The 18,070-nt window shown below is 37.8% G+C and overlaps 1 protein-coding gene across 2 annotated transcripts in view; it reads right to left on the reverse strand.

Moving 5' to 3' along the window:
- The window catches only part of LOC136252544 (uncharacterized), a 72,991-nt gene that overhangs the window by 11,090 nt on the left and 43,831 nt on the right, over window positions 1-18,070 (reverse strand). For both annotated transcript variants that reach the window (XM_066045024.1, XM_066045021.1), the window contains one exon: window positions 6,057-6,135. In XM_066045024.1, coding sequence (XP_065901096.1) covers window positions 6,057-6,135 — 79 coding nt within the window. The remainder of the gene's footprint in view (window positions 1-6,056; window positions 6,136-18,070) is intronic.

Raw genomic sequence — 18,070 nt, forward strand, 5'->3', positions numbered from 1 at the left:
AATTTTATTTCTGTTATGCTTGCACGTGATATCTGTTGTTCAAATATTTCCTGGATCCCGTGCAGTGAGAAGTTTGAACAGTAGAAAGAGTGCGTGATGAGAGAAAGATTTAACTCAAATTGAGGGTGGTAGCAGATCTAAGTCTAAGAAGGCAGTCACACTGTATGTAGTGCGCGAGTGTATGGGAGTTGCTGACTACCAACGATTCAACCAGACATTATTAAGACTTTGTGGTGAAGTTGATTTATGAAGAGAAACAAACAAGGATGTTGAAAATCAAAGTGGCCAACCATGAACGCAGTGTGGTATTCACGTGATCTACACTCAGTTTGGGAACGCCTGCTAGAACAGACATCCCAGCTTATAGTTCATTGAAGGTAATGATGTTTCACTTTGTGGATAACAACTATTAATGCTGTAATCCTTGTAGTGTGAAGTACGTAAAGCTCGCATAAAGAAAAGACCTTCACATAACCATGATTTCTCATGTGATACATAAATGCATCAAGCAAATGTAGTAGGTGTAGAGGAGCATAGCGGCGGGTGTAGGGAGTGAAGAGATACAGCTATACAGTATAGGTGTAGGGCTATTAGCTAGTGATAACACACCCCACAACACCTTTATATAAACGCACGTATGAACTGGGTACAGAGACTGGGTACATTATTAATGCTGTGTACCTACATAATTACTGTATTAGCTGTGTATAATATCTGTAGATTAACATTTTGGCATGAATGTACAATGAAACATCAAGCAGTTACTTCTGTACAGCGGCCATGGTCATACATTTCAAATGTATGCAGTGGTCTGTATCATATAGCAGTCCCTGCCTGATAAAGTAAATCGTTTAGCCAATAATCTGGTACCACAATAGATAGTTGGCACTGTTACAAAATTGTCACACTTCCTGCCTCTCAATGAATACTCCTAGCTTCATTGCTAAAAGTATTTAATGGCTATTAACAATATTCACAACAAGCCAACCTTCCCAATTCTGTACTGGTAATTGTTAACAAAATGGAACATTACTCTAGGTGCAAGTTTCTTAATAGTGATTAACTACACAATAATGGTCACTGGGAGCACATTGAATCCTATAGACAGGGGAGCATGTAACTCTGTAACAGCAAAATTCAAGTGTGGCTGTCAAGCACTATAACAAAATAACTTTTAAAATTTCTTATTAGAACATTATATGGAGGTGCATGCTCAAGCACATCACAGTACCAGTATGACTAAGCAAAACTATAAGTTGAATGGCACAATGGAAGAACGGTAATACAAACAGGGCAGGGCAGCCTTTTTACATTCACTAGTAGCAGGAAATCACTTCAATGGACTATTCCAAGCTACAGTATTCCTTTGACTCGATGGCTTTTCAGTTTTGCTGCCTACGATGGAGTAGTAGTAGTTCATTCTGTGTATCACTGATTGATGCAATTAAAGATATACATCATAAGCACAAGACGCCATGTTTGAACTTTGTCCATAATGTTCGTAGTGTATGGAGTTGCATTCTCTCTTGTCCATAGGATATGATGCATTCCTGTAGGCAGTTACAACCACCAAAATGCTACTGATGGAGGTTTTCTCAATAATAGCCACCTGTATCTAAAGGCCAAAATTATTTGGTCTGAAGGTGAGACAGTTTCCACTGTACTGGTAATATTACAATTGAAATAAACATGTTGGTATACTGGCCTGCACTAACACACATAAACACTACACACAGTATACTAACATACCACACTCATTACACACTTATACACTATCAACTCAATAAACTACTCTTACATGTATACAGTGACACATACTACACAGTACACACATACACATTCATACTACACTATATGTATCCACTGTACCAAGTACAAGTATTAGGAATTTTAAATTAGAGTAGGGACAGTGTATAGTGCTGCAATAAAAAGTACTGAAACAAGCTGGATCAAGAGTAGTGCGTAATGTCCAAATACTGTAAACAATAAGAACTGAATACCCCTAATAGAGGTGCATTGATATGACTTTTAGCTGATATTCCGAAAACCAATATAAAATAATATTATCAAGCCGATAAACAAAGCCAATCTGATATGGCAGCATAGACCTACACTGTATTCCCTAACAATCTGCACTCTAAATTTAGTTTATAAAGTGACAGAGTGGGACTGTAATCAACAGCTGACATTACATAAATAGGCAATGCTAGGATATTACTAGTGCACAAGTGCCCATAAATAGATGTTTATGTATATCTGTATCTGCTGCTTGTTTACACTTGTTACTGATCCGATACCGATATGCAAAAACAAGGCCATATAGCCGATAACTGATAGCTGATCCAATTATCGGTACACTTTGAACTCTAATCCCTACTGTACATTGAGTAGCACAGTAGGGATATTCACTTCTTATTGTTTTACAGTATTTGGACATTACGTACTACTCCGATCCAGCTTGTTTCAGTACTTTTTATTGCAGCACTATACATTGTCCCTACTCTAATTTAAAACTCCTAATATTTTCTTATATTTGCTTGTGAAGTTTTTTTGCAAGCTCATGACCACTAAATAGTTTGCTTTTCACCACAATATTTAAAAGAGTTAATCAGAGCACTATTATACTACATTATTACTTATACAATAACAACTGATCAGTGGGTGTGGCTCTACACAGGGGCGTATGGAGGGGGTTTCCAGGGGTTTCAGGAAGCTCCTTTGGATTTTACGCATTACTTGAAACATTAAGAAATTGAAACTTCAGGTTTTCAGAATCTGGAATCTGTCATGGAACGAACACATTTTAAACTTTTATCTTAGTTAAATAACAATAGCAACACTTATAGCATTATTCTGAATTATGATTTTGGTGAAAAGATCAAGATACTTTAATAAAACAATCAGGCAATATAAACTACTCTAATATAACAGTCATTTAACTGTAGTGGAAACCCCTTTTTAAAACATGCCCCTGCTACATAAGCCTGCAGACAATAATGGATGTGGATTTGTGCATACCTACAGACTGATGAACGGAGGTGGCTTCGTTACACAATTAATTTAGCACATAGGGCCAGACCTGGATAATCTGTAAAGCGGGACCTGGATGACCCGACTCAGTTTTAACATGGTTACTAAACTATATTTAAGACTTACACATTGCTAGTTCTCCGCAAATTGCCTTCACTGATCAATATCAACTACCAACTTTGAAAACCAGCAAGCCACGTGTGTTCAAATAGTTAGAAGCCCTTCTTTAGTCTATTAACACTCAGCTGTAGAACCTTGACTGATGGCCATGGTAAAGAAGGATAAAAGGTAAGACAATAGCACAAGCATTGTATGTTTAACAATATACCAAAGGTTTTTTCTTAAGCAACTAGAAACATTTCTGCAAAAGAATTAGGACTGTAGCTGTAGCCAGTTTTCTGCTACGCTTGACTGAAGGTGTCAGGAAGCAGGCAGTAGAAAATTCCATTGAATATTTTTTTTAGAATTCTGTAGCAGCTTGATAGAAACGTTTCGGGTCATTCTGAAGATGCTTTTGAGCTTGATTTTACCCAACCAATACTGTCATGTTGTTGTGAGGAAACATCAAGGCAGGTTTTTGGGTTATATTATATCACTGGCCACGCCCACACCTTTGATGTCCCTACTATACAGTACTATCGTACTGTATGACATACACAGCAACACTGTTAAGCCTATAAATTATTATAAAGTGTTCAGGATACTTTGTACAAGATAGATATACGTAGTGTTCAACATCATGTATATACAGTAATTGAGAAAGGTGTGGATGTACGTTTATACATTGTATACACACAATTACACATGTTTGAGTATGAATTATGGATACAGGCAGATCCTTGAAGTAGGGTTGCACTGACATGTGGTTTTGTTGATTAGCCAATAGCCAATACACCATATAACAACAAAACTAATACTTGGTGATTTGCTAAAAAATTACAGTTGGCGAGATTCTAATTTGGTGAAGTGCTTTAACTGATAAATTGGTGCTGCAAGACGAAATGGTCACATTGTACAATCCTTCTTGAGCTAAGTATTTGCCTTGTGGATTTAGTTGTGATCTGTCACTTCATGGTATCAGTAGGCTGGTTAGCTACCAGCCTGGTTGCATTCATGTTTGAAACTGGATTAGGTCATCAGTGTCTGACCCGCTTGTAGAATATCCTAATCTGACCCAGATTGGATCATGTGTGTAATGGATCCATTAACTTAGTACTGCTGCAGCTCAGTTTCTTTTGTGAGCCACACCCACTTATTGGGATCATATGTAGGCATACATGGAGCCTTGTCATTTATTATTAGGTGTTCATGTCTGTTGCTGTCCACAAGCTTAGCCGCACCCACTAAGTGAGTATGAGCTCTAGATAAGTTTTAAAACAGGCCAGCTTCTGTCATGAGCCACACCCACTTGGATGTATGGAGCTGTGCTAATTTATCAGTAAGGAGTGTTAAAGGTTGCAAATATCCATGAAGGCACACTTGGCCTCAACAACTGCTATCAAAGCTTGGACACAGATATATATATATACCACTTTCACACCTCACTTCAAAGGGAAAAGAAGGTGTATAAGTGGTATAATAGCACTGCTAGCAGTGCTCAGGAATGCAGTAACGAGAATAGGAGGTAGTATATACAAGTTATATCCCTCCTAGGAGTGATATAACTTGTATATACTACCTCCTATTCTCATTAATGCATTCCAAGCATTCTCAGAAATCATTTGATTTCTTTGATGAAACTGTGTGATCTCCTCTCCTTTAATATAGCGACACTTCACAGGATCGATGGTGGGTTTTACTTTTTGTAAAGTGAGCCAAGGCATAGATCATGGACTTGGGAAAGAAGATAGTTCATTGTTTTACTGAATGAAGAAGGTCACAGGTTAGTTTATATTAAACATGTTACATTCAATAGTCACGTGGGGATGTCCCACAGACACTGGGTGCAGCGCTTAATTGATTTGGCCATTAGTGTTAATAGTATTCACTACTTTAGTTTATTCATGGCTAGTAAAGTAAGTACTTTAGTGTAGTTGAATTGTCTTTACATTGCCGTTTTGACACCTGGTGCGATGTCACACAGTGACTGGGCGTGGCGCTTAATTGGCTAGGCCATTATAGCGCTGTAAACATATTCACTGCTTTAGTTTATTCATGGCTAGTATAGTAAGTACTTTATAGTGCACTTAAGCTTCATTATGAGCTGTTCAGCTCGTATTTGGGCTTCCTGTGTTTAATTGCGTACCCACAATCGAAGCGATCTGCATGCTCATGACGATACACTTACGTTCGGCCTCTCAGCAGTGCCTTGTCGTTGCTCTTACGACGTTACCCACAATCGAAAGTCACATGGTCCCATATAAATACACTCGCAAAGCATTCCAGCAGTTTCCATGTACACTTGCAGGTGATTCACCCAAGTGGAATATATTAGTTGTAACATGGGCACTTGTGATTTGCCTGAAATCACTCGTGCCCATGTTACAACTACTACATAACTACTTTAAAATTGGCAGTTTGATTATATGATATGCTAAAAATGTTTACAATTGGTACACATACATGTGTAGCTGATCCAATAGATAAAAGAAGTAATTCCTTTCAGAAAATGATGCACAAAAACTAATGGCACTTTTTATAATGTGGAAACAATGTTTAAATGGTTCAATAACGAACTGATATATACTCCGACATCAAATATCTCATCAAACGAACACACATACCATACGAAGTGTTAAATAATTTAATGTGAAATAATATGGATGCCATAATTGTAAGGCATAACCATTAGGCTGAAACATGAAATACACACATGTGTATCCTTGAAGGATGCATAGGAAATTATAATCATTGAGGTAGGAGCTTTTGAGGCTACACACAGTACATGCCTGAGACTATTGGCTCTTGTTACCACAAAAATATAGGATAAATTTATACCCAACAAGACTAGTTGTGTTGGCTGGAGCCACTATTGTCAGTGGTGTATACAGTGTACAAGTGTGTAGTAATATATGGAGTAATGGTACCTTGTTGAGGATCATGTGATGAGTCTGTTGAGTTCTCTTCCTTCTTAGTCAATAAGTCATTCAGATCCTGTTGGTATATCTACATTGTATGATACTAACTCAGAGTTGTACATGATACAATTCAAGGTTGGTTTCCATATACGTAGCCACAACAAGCACATGCATGTCTATGGTAGCTTGTGATTGGAGCTGTGATGATAGTTTAAATCATAAACACTAACTTTACTATATATTATGTCAGCACTTTTCCAGACTGTTGTCTCTATGGTAAGTCTTACAACAATTCTGATAAAATGTTATGACTTCATTTGGTATAATACAGTACAGTATAGTCACAAAAGACAAAATGTGGCATATACTTAACTACTAATCTTGGTTATTCCATATTAAAATTATTGCCATATAGCCTGAGGTGATTCACAATAAGTCTGTCAATGAAGCAAGAATGACCAGAGGGTTGTCTCAATTTACACAGTAGTTCAATACAATACACTGACATCAGAACGTGCTTTCCTTTTATATGTGCACCCATTGGGACCCTGGTAGAAGTTGCAGACAACAATGCAAATATCAGTGGTTATATGGAAACCAGTCGTAAGTTATTACCAAGCACGAACGTAAACACACAATAGTTCTGAGCAGCACACATATCCAATCATGTTAACACAAACAGGCATTATAATGGTTGCACAAGAACATACAATTCCATGTGTAATATGCTACAGAACAAGTGTTGGGTCACAAAGTGTATAACATGGATCCAACACATGTGTAATATCCTACACATTAATTATCCCCCTTACCACCAATAAATTCAATTATTGAGTTGTTGGTCACACAACAGCAACCACAAAGCCATCTATAACTTTTAAAGTGCAAAAATATGCCCACGCATAATATCTTAACATTCTTGTAATGCTAATAAACATCATTAACCTGTTGATGACAATCTTCATGTCTGGTTTATATGCATTTGAGGGCCACTAATTTGAGGCATAGCAACAAAAGTAACTACACCTCCTTTCCTTACTATTTCTTTTCATTAGTAATGCTACTGTCACTTACTACAATGCTTATTATTGAACACCAAAAAGTGTACAATGATGTAATCTTAGTGCGTGAGGACTGGTTATCCCTGTTCCCATTCACTATTGACCATAACAGGATAAAAACAAGGGCTATAAAACATTCGACAGAAGCCACTAGAAAGTGGTGCAACAGATATTTACATTCTATTATGTTGTGGTTATGGTGGTGAGTGGGTTAACTTGTGTACATAAACAATCAATAAACAATTGTAAGGAAACTTAAGTATTGTACATTTGAGTAGCTAAGGATAATAGAAATGAAAAAACAATGAAACAAGGGATGTATATCTGCAGTTACACTAGTGGATACATATATGAATGAAGTTGGAATTAAATGTCCACTAGTATAGTTGCAGTATAGCTGCATTTGTAGAAGGCCTCCCTTGTTTTATTGCTCTTTATTACTAGGATCCCTACTCAAATGTAAAACTCCTTACACTTGTTTGTTTACTGTTTTTTTTTTTTTTGTAATCACGTAATTCATTATACTGCATGGTGAATCATCAAATACCACATCAAAGGAAAGAATGCTGTCAAACCCATTAGAAATTTAACTGAGCAATTTAATGTTCCCAACAATTTATTACCAAAATGCGATGGCCATTCGGTTCCATAGAAAATGTCACTAAATACGGGTGCTTTCCTACAGTAATGTAGGAAAACGTTAGTGTGGACCTTTCACCCAATGTATGCATTCTTGAACACTTCCAAACTTGTCAAGACCTTTCCAGAAGAGAGCCTTTTGCCTGATACTCTCCCACCTCTCAATAGAACCAATGGCATCTGTGGCTGGATTACAAGGCTCACCACACTGGAGTACGCATGGTACATACTTCAGCTGTCTCCATTATTCTTGTTACAATCTACATGATTATGGCCAAAATGGGCTCATCAAAACATTTTAGCAAAAGAGTGGTCACAGAATTGCCATTTTTGACTGTACTACAATGCTTGGAAAGTGAACACATGTACAAACTTTCTGAATTATGGACATATAAGGACAAAATATTTTGGTCTCAAAAGGTCTGGTTAATACAATTACAGTGTGCTCCCTTGCCATAATAAAGCAAATCTTGCACTACATTATTTTAAGGCAATCTAGATTTTAGTAAAATCACCCCAGCCACTACTGAGATATACAGCTAAAGATATGGGATTTGTTTTATTCATTATATTTTCTTCGTTATGCACATGTAGACTTTACAAGACACTGTCAAAGAACACAAATGCTTATATTTCATGATTCCCGCAGATTGACACTTAGCAATACCAAGATGCTAAAGCAGGCTCAAAAGAGACAGAATACACATGAGGTGGATGAATGCCTGTCGCAGTCTTCATCCATATAGCTGAGGTTAGTTCCCAAGACGAAGCTCCAGCTGCCAAGAGGCTGCGATCAAGTTTAGGGCTGATAATGACAATAACAAATGTGTTTGATGTTGCAAACTAGAATCCAGAGTCAAAGCTTTTGTTGATTTCATATGGCCATGCATGGACTGCTTTCAAGAGCCACACAAGTGGCCCTTAAAGATCAGAAAATGCATGACAGAATCAACTGTCTGGTTGATTCTGCAGCTGATCAGCCCTATGCTGAGGTATCATCACAAATGCTGGCTGAAGTATGTTCAAAAATTCCAGAAGATGATAAGCAGAACATTACTTATCGTTCAGACCATGCTTTTTGACCACACTCAAAAGGTAATCTTGGTAATCTGCCACAAAATATCTATTAAATTTTAATGATTTAAACAGCTAGTTTGCATTTCTCAATCACCTCAACACTAAATCTCTCCTGCACTACTATAGGGAAGATTTAGAGCTGAACCACTAAATTTTTCCTACATTATTGTAGGGAAGATTTAGTACCTTGGCACTAAATCTTTTCTACATTAATGTAGGAAGATGTAGGAAAGATTTAGTGCCAGGGCACTACGTTGTCTAGTGCAGCGGCATACCAAAAGTATTGTGCACATTTTGATAAAAGTACCAAACATGTAGATTATTACCTAACAATCACATTTGGATATGGAGGCACTCACACTTGTACTCATAGTAGTCATAGCAACAGTTTACAAAATGGCTGCCACGCAAATGATTTCAAACCACTATTAGGAATTTTAGTGCTACCAATGGAAAGTTCATGGCAGCAATTTTGTACAAAAAGGACTGCATTTCTTCTAGTAGAATCATGCTAAATCTTTAATGACATGAATAATGCAAATATTGATCATTTTATCTTATTCATAATAGACAATTACAGCACAATCGATTGTTATAGTTATAAATGCTGGAATAATATACTGACAAAACAAGGCTTCCACACACATACAATTGTCTGACTTTAACCAGCTGTAACTTGACTACTCAGACAGCTATTGGCCTAAAATTTTCACAGAGTCCTTCCATAGCATAGTACAATACCAGGTCAAACTTTGAAACTAATGGCATACTCCTACATTGAGTTATGGTACTTCAAAATCATAAAAGTGGATGTGTATAGAAGCCTTGTTTTATAACAGGTCTTCGATGCTTCTTGAAGTGTGGTCCAGTGTGGTTCATATAGGCCACCATCTGTCTTGATGCAACCTCACCTACTTGGAGAACAAAGTACAGGATCTGGAGTAAGTGCTTGACCCCAGACATGACCACCTTCGAAAGCAGCTTGCTTGACATGTTGCTCCAGAGCAGCATGTGTGGGTCGAATTCTCTTTACAGATGCTGTCATTGCAAAGAGTTCTTCCTAGCCTGATTAACATCAGTGCAGGTGCTTGTTCGATCATAGATAAGAATGACAAACATCTCTATGACATGCATAGCTTGTTCTGAAATCTCAGTTGGTGCATGTGCTAGCTCCAGCAGTGCATTAGTAAGTTCTGGGAATGATTTCCATACAGCCCATGCAGTTTTCTTGCCATGTCCAACAAACGCTGTCATGGTGTCACATCCAGTAAGTGCATGGAACAGAGGAAGGGTATGCAACTTCTCTGATCCCAGACGAGCTGCAATTTGATAGGCTGCCAAGTATCGGAAATTTTTCCTGCTCCAAATGTTACTCAAACTTCATGTTTAGCTGGTAGAGTTTCAGCTACCATCACTGCCAACACCACAACATCTGTATCAACAGTGCGTACTAGTATTTGATGATGGCCATGTTGTGTAGCATGTGCAACATGCAGCATCATGTGACTGTCAGCCTCTTCTATATATCCTGCATGGACCAATTAAGTGAGCATCTTGTTGTTGTTGCACACAAAGAACCTGAACCCTATCTGTGACAACCAGTTCTTTGTTATTCTCTTTGAATGAATCACCAAGTGCCTTTAAGAGGAAACTAAAGAATTCTCTCTTTTTGAGGTCTACACACAAAAGTCTTGCCAGTTTCCTAGTATGGGTGCAGATTCAGCAACACATTGATGTACTCATATTCCTCATTTTACCCTGGTTGTTGCTTTGAGAAAGTCAGCTACAGAACTCTCCCAGATCAGATATAGCCATGATGCATGTTGAAATTAACAGCTTCGCTCTCACTGTCTTGGACACAGGCTTTGTCTTTGTCACGGAAGTGCAGCACCAATATCTTTATCAAATACAAGCAAAACATTTCTCCCTTACTCTGAGCTTGCATATCTGGAAAATGTGCAAGCAGCCTTTGCGTCTATCGGGTTGTATGCTTTCTTTTGTCACTCATGACTCCAAACTGTTGCATTCTAGACATGTACGGTTGTGCCATATCAGTGAGTTTGAAAACTGGCGAAATGCTTGCTTCCAAACAAACTTCTTCAATGTACATTACAAGCTCAGCAAACACGATTCCTGATACTACATCATCTTTACAACATATTTGTTGCTGAGCAGCCTGCACCTTCCTTGTACGGTTCTACAGAGCCAATAAACACTTGGTGTGGTACTTAGCTTCCAAAGCTATCATATCACCTAAACTCAGTTTGGCTAAGAGAAAACTGTCTCCAGTGAGCTTAGCACACTTGCGTACATGTTGGTCCACTTGAAAAGTTGTCACCTCATGTAGGCCATCATTACCACCTTCTTCACCACAGACAAAGCACAATTCCCTATCAGATTTAAGTAAAGACTTCAATCTACTACACTTGTGTGTGCATCATCTACTTCTGGGCTTTGGTGCTCCCTTTTTTCTGCTCTTTTTAGCATTTGGTTGTTGTAACGGAGCCTACATGTCTTATACCACTTAGCCTTATTGGTAATCATAGCTGCTTCAATACCCTGTCCTTAGTGTCCTTCGTTCATTGCCAACTTTCCCAATTCATCAAATTTGACCAGGTTTTCAGCAAGTGATTGATATCCCTTTCCAATGTCATTCCTTTTTGAATTCAAAGGGAAGTAAGTGGTTCTGCTGTCACTTCCTGACATATAACGCAAAACTCCCAGTTTGTACCAGCTGGCTGTTGAGATGAAGATGTTTCCCAAGTGTCAAAAAGTTTAAACTTCTTGGAGGATGACATGGTTGTGTTGACAAGATAGTCCAATGAACTAATAATGACTAGATACATAGCTTGCTACACTGCTCCTCAAAAGACTACTGTGACTGCTCTATTGGAGTATCTCGATTTGACTGCTCTATTAGAGTATCTTGAATAAGAGAGGCTCTTTCAAAAGGGGGGTTCCATGGAACTCTTTAAACCCCCCTGGATCTGCCCCTGTATATATATATACAAACATGCACACAAACCTTTCTGTAACTGCTAACTTTAGAACTTTCAATAAGAAACCAAACTAAAAACTACTGAGTTGCACAGTGCTTCAATTACAAAACTTACCATGTGCTTTGACAGTACTCTATTCAGAATAAATGCCACGTGTTCTCTATGCATAAGATAATTTGTTTGGTTGTTATTGTGCAGTTGTGCACTTGTTTGTATGTTTATTTGGTTATTGTGTACTGTTGTGGCAAAGTTTTCAGCTGTTGCAACAAGAAATAATGTTTTTGTAGCGGCCATTTTGTAAAAAGTTGCTGTGGCTACCATGAGTGCATATGTGAGTGCCTCCATATCCAAAAATGATTATTACGTATTAATCTACATGCGTACCAAATTTGGTGCTTTTATCAAAAAAATGCACAATAGGCTTGATATAATGGACTATGCCGCTGCACTATTCCCTACATTAATGTAGGAAAGATTTATTGTAGGGAAGATTCAGTGCCTTGGCACTAAATCTTTTCTACATTAATGTTACGGAATAGTTTAAAATGCATGGGCGGAACAAATTACAAAACCTGCTTTAAACCAAGCAGGGATAAATAATTTCAACAACTCTGTTAACTAATTGTGTTTGTTTGATTTTACTGTTGAACAACGACTGTTCTTGGGTGTGTGGTCCACAATAGAGGGATGATTTATAAAAACGGCTGCCAAAAAACCAGACCAACAGATTACTGAATCCTTATAATTTCAACACAGGTGATTAAACAACTAAAATATCTAGGTCCTGTGGAAGCAATTTTTAAAGTTACTGGTTGTAGACATTTTATTGAACTTTTAGTAGTTTTTTTCGAGTGAAACAAACTCTTTGAAGGCTAGTATCTGAGTCACTGGGAAGAAACATGCCAAAACCGCTTCCATAGGACCTAATAAATTTAATATACAGCATCACTATGCCCCAGAAATTCAAACAGAGCCTACAGCTTTTGCTGTATTTGGCAGCGGAAAAACATGGTAGTGACAGCCAGGCTGAGCGATGTATGGGCTGGCTTACTTGTGTTACTACAACAAATTGTAGTGTTCCACCTGCCTCAAACTACACTGTAGCTACATAAAAACATTAAATATGAAGGGCTTCACCTTCATTTAAAACTTTTCACGCTGCTAGACTGGTTTTATGGGCTTCTGAAAAAGTATTGATAGGCATTCAAAATTTTGAATGATTGCCCGTGACTATACCGTAACCTTAATGCAGGGAAGATGTAGGGAAGATTTAGTGCCAGGGCACTACATCTTCCCTACAGTAATGTAGGAAAGATTCAGTGCCGGGTCACTAAATCTTTCCTACAGTACTGTAGGATAGATTTACTCCGAGCCCAGGAAACTACATCAGTGCAACAAGAACATCACTAATGTAGGTTAGTATCAACAAGAGTACATAATAGTAAAAGATAGAGAGAGTGTCCAACTCTCAATATAGCCCTTACAAACATGCTGAGTTAAGTTATCAGTAAACTTTTTTATTTTAACACTTAATAGTCAAGTGAAAGGCGTGTCAATGGGACTGCACATTAGTGACACACTGCGTCTCTTGATTTGTGCCCTTCATGTTGTAGATCAAAGCATTTAACATGTTGGATGAATATACAGCTGGTTGCATCATCACTTGAGTCAGGGAGAACTCTCCCTATTTTTCATTATGTACTTTTGGTACCAATGATATTTTGTACTGTCTTCATGTACTTAGTGTGGGAGGATCAAAGTAACAAAGTGTATTATATACAAAATATTTACAACTTTCACACCAGAATTATAAGTGGGTCAGTACTGTTGACCCACTGACCCAAATAGTAATCCGGATCTGACGTGCATGTGACCTGATTTAATTAAAATTGAGGCGTGCCTCAAAAGCTAGATTAAACATCCGTCCCAAGCTTCATTAGTTAGCCCTGCATTTTTTACACTATAGAAAGGATTATCTGCAAGAAGCGAGTAGCTACGTATTATCAAGTAGGTGTGGCTCCATGTAAGTCTACATACAGCTATAACAATCCAGAATTTCCAGTACTTAGTTACCCACATTTCAAGTAGCAACACAGATCTCGAAGGTGATCGTGATACCATGCATTCCCACAGAGAACAGCTGATACCATTCCGATAAGTGGGTGTGGCTCTACATATCCCGTACAGACAGCAAAGCATATTCCTGAATGGTAGGCGTGGCTCCATGTAAGTTTCTTGAGTATTTAAAATCAAGCTTGTTAGCTTTAAGTCACACGTGATCTCATTCAGGTCACACCAAAATATTCAGTGAAGTACCCACTTGACTCGGACAAAAAGTAACCCAAATGACTTGTATAATCTGGATGACCTGACCCACTCACACTGCACAATGTTGGTTCACACCTCACTTTAAAGAGAAGAGAAGCTGTATGCCATACAGCACAGCTCAACAACACATTGCAAGAAATACAAAATATAAAACTACTAGCATTGGTACCTGCCCTACATGCAGGACCATCTCCACATTAAACATTTTAATGCTGGGAACAGAGACCAAGCATTAATCACCAGTACCGCTCATGTAGCTATGTAGCATGCATGGTGATTTTACTTTTAAAGAACATGAAGTTTCCTTATGCCATCCTGCTGAAATTAATGATACAAAACACCAAAGTTTATTGTTTGTGGTTTTGACAGGAATGTAGCTCAATTATTTAGTGAGTCTTCTCTACCCTGCATGTTCATTTTTTCAAAAGATGGTATAAGGATCATGTGCTTTAAAGCACTATAAACATGCATGCTACACAGCAATATAGGACACTAACTAATAGCTATGTCAGATTAGTTGTCCTGCATGTAAAGCAAGCAGGTACCAATCAATGTTTTTGTTTGTTCTTTACAGCATGTTGGAAGTCACTGGTTAGTTAATCTACATGCAAGCTAAGGCAATTGTATAATTATATACCTACATGACAGGTGGTGTACACATAGCACAATTTCAGTTTCTACATGACGTTTACCTTACTGCCAAGAAAGAGAAATACCTTACTGTCAACAGAAAGAAATGAACTTATGCAAAATTTAAATAAGCCAACACAATTTGCAACTGCGTGGCAATTTAGAGTTACTTCCCCACGTTATGTACTTTCGGTTTTAATGTTGTAGTGACACATATACCTCTTGCCATACAAAACCCCATGCAGGTATTTAAACATCGCCATTAATACTAATGTATGATCCTTTAAGCAGATCTAGAGTGAAAGGATGTAAACTGGATTAGTGAAATAGTTGTGCAAAGATAAACTACATGTATGGTTTTTGTATCTAAGTTGCTTATTTTCCACAGCAGTATGAGGTAGCTAAATTTGAAAATTAAGTGGAAAGAACTCAAAGAAATTTACATACACACTGGACAAAGACACGATTTGGTGGCAATTTTCCAGCCCTACCACAAAAGTGCTATAAGAGTCCCTATGATGTAAGCAGCCTATAGCCAGTGCTGAAAAACTATGAGCATAAGAGTTTGTGGATAAACAATTGCATGGTCAGATAGAACCAATAGGTGCATCAAAATGGTCTCATAAGTTTAAAACAAAAGTTATGGCTTAGGCGGGGATCGAGCCCAGATTGGTTATAATAACTTGAGGTTAAGGGAGGTGCACAAATTGCCACAGTATGATTTGACAGGAATGTAGCTCAAGTTTTTAGTGATCCTTCCCTACACCAGTGCCTTCATTACCTTATGAAGAACAAACAAAAGCACGTATTGATTTGCTACAACACTTCGAGTTGCCAGATTATGGGCATTTAATTTCACTAAAGCTTCATGTCAATACGTGCTTTGCATGCCAAGATGCTATGAGCTAAAAGTTGAGATTTAAAAAGGTGCACACCAAAAGGTATTGTTAAAAACGAGCTGCTATGTGGATTTGAAGGTGTTCTACCACTTGAACAGTTTGTGCTGTGGTTAACAAAGGTACACCTTCACCTTCTACACACTGTAGAGAATGAACAGAAGCATGCGTGAACTCGTGATAATAATCTTAGAGTAGCCGGATGATGAGTGCTTCGTTATCGGCACAGATTGTATTGATTCTTGCCAAGTTTGGTAAGTAAGTTACGTGATGATCAGGTGGACAGACGGCTTTTTTAGCTCTACATATATAGATTTCTCCTAAGAAAGTATTCCTGCGATTTTTATAAATTACCTCAATTTCTCATTAACACATTCCAGTCATTTCCTAGATTTTGTTGATAACACTTTCTTTAATGACACTTAAAGGACAATTGTTAATTATATTATGTTTGTGTAAGATCTGTAAATAATGTAAGGTTATGCTGCAAAGTTGATATAGGTCATATGATAGTTGATATAATATTTAACATAAGCACTGGTATAAGTTACTAGCTACATAGAATGTCTAACACTCATACCAGCTAATTAAACTAAGCGACTGAACAAATGAATTCTAACCAGTGGAAGAATCAGTAAAACCAGTACTGGTAAATTAAATTTAGCAGTTACGCAAGCTAGGAGGTGTTGTTGTTGAAGTACATTACTTTGCATATATGTTAAAGCATTGCCTTGCTCATGCTATATGAAAAACAAAGCACAAGGAGTGCAGCCAAGATGCTAATAAAGTACGAGGCAAAACCTTGTGCTCTATTGGCATCTTGGCCACACACCTCATGCTTTATTTTTCAGAATAAACAAGGCAATTCTTTAAATTATTTATGGAACTTTCTAGTCGTGTAGTTTCACCATACACTAGGACTTGTAATCAACACACATTGCAACAGTTATTAGCAGCCTGAAAGCACACAAACTGGTTTAACAAAGTAACTCATGCATAGTTTGGCATGGTAGACATTCATCACGTATTTTGGCATGTTTTGGTCACAACCGACAATCGATTCTATTGTGACACATGGCGAAGTATTTCCGTGATATCTCTAGGACTTGTCCGTTTACGTCAACAAATGAAACAGTAACAGTACCTTCTCCTACCCATCATCGAAGCATTTAGGTGTGTTTATAAAAGCAATCCAGTGGTAGCACCCATATTGGGAGGGGGTTATTGACCACTCAGCATGGTGTAGGCTATCAGCCTTCACTGGCTTGGGTGATTAGTTGTACTGGTGTGAGCACCATGGGCTATTAGCCTGCACTAGAGAACGTGAGCAACTGTGCTTTATTTCCCACAAAGAGTGCTTTATTGCACCGCAAAGAGTGCTTTACTCATACAATAAAGCACTCTCTGGGCATGAAATTTAAAGTACACTTTTCCTCAAGCGTACTTTATATGAAATTTAAAGTACACTCTTTCCTTTGATCTTACCTACACAAAGCTCTATAAAGACAATGGTCCTTGTGAAAAGCATTCATGTAGACCAACACAATTTTCTACAGAGAGGTGCATTTTAACAATGCTACATGTGCCATTTTGGATGAATGTATGTTGAAAAAAAAAAAGAACAATACAAGTACAATACAATAAAGAGTTTTTGCAAAGACAATGACATCTACATAGTTGTTTTAGTACATTTAATGCTACTGCCACTAAATCTTCCCTACAGTAATGTATGTATGAGAGATTAATGCTTAGGCACTAAATCTTTCCTACAGTAATATAGGAAACGATGGTAGCTATTACAGCATACTGTGGCTTGGTGGGAAATTTCTACTTTGGCAATTATTTCGTGTTCAATGCCAAAGTAGGGATTTCCCACCAAGCCATGCTGTAATAGCTACCATTGTTCATCTACATTTTATTGCTTGGATATCTTCTTCATTATTAAATTTACAATTTTTAATATACTAGTTGTTTAGTTTTTGTTATTAATAGCATACAGCTGGCTATAAACATGTGACTGTTCTATTATGGTGACTGCTGTATTAGAGTATCGATCAGCTAGTCTGCAAAGATGCGCACTTGAAAAGGGTTGTGGTCATCATGGTTTAGATTGATTATTAAAACATCCCGAGTCAGCCTACCAACTTGAAGGTGTGTGGTCACTAGCTATTCCGTTATAAATACAGCTAGCGTAAAAGGGGTATGGTCATCGTGGTTTCAATCGATAATGTAGAGAATAAAGAATGGGCGTGATCCTGTGATCTATTGTGAAGATACAGGCGGCTATCTAGTACCAGTATCTCCGTACTGTACAGTGGCATTAAGTGCCTTAAATAATCTTGTGGTGTCTATTATGCTGCTTAACCCTTAAACGCGCACGCGAACTTACGAAA

This window comes from Dysidea avara, chromosome 1 (genome assembly GCF_963678975.1).
Source record: "Dysidea avara chromosome 1, odDysAvar1.4, whole genome shotgun sequence".
NCBI lineage: Eukaryota > Metazoa > Porifera > Demospongiae > Dictyoceratida > Dysideidae > Dysidea > Dysidea avara.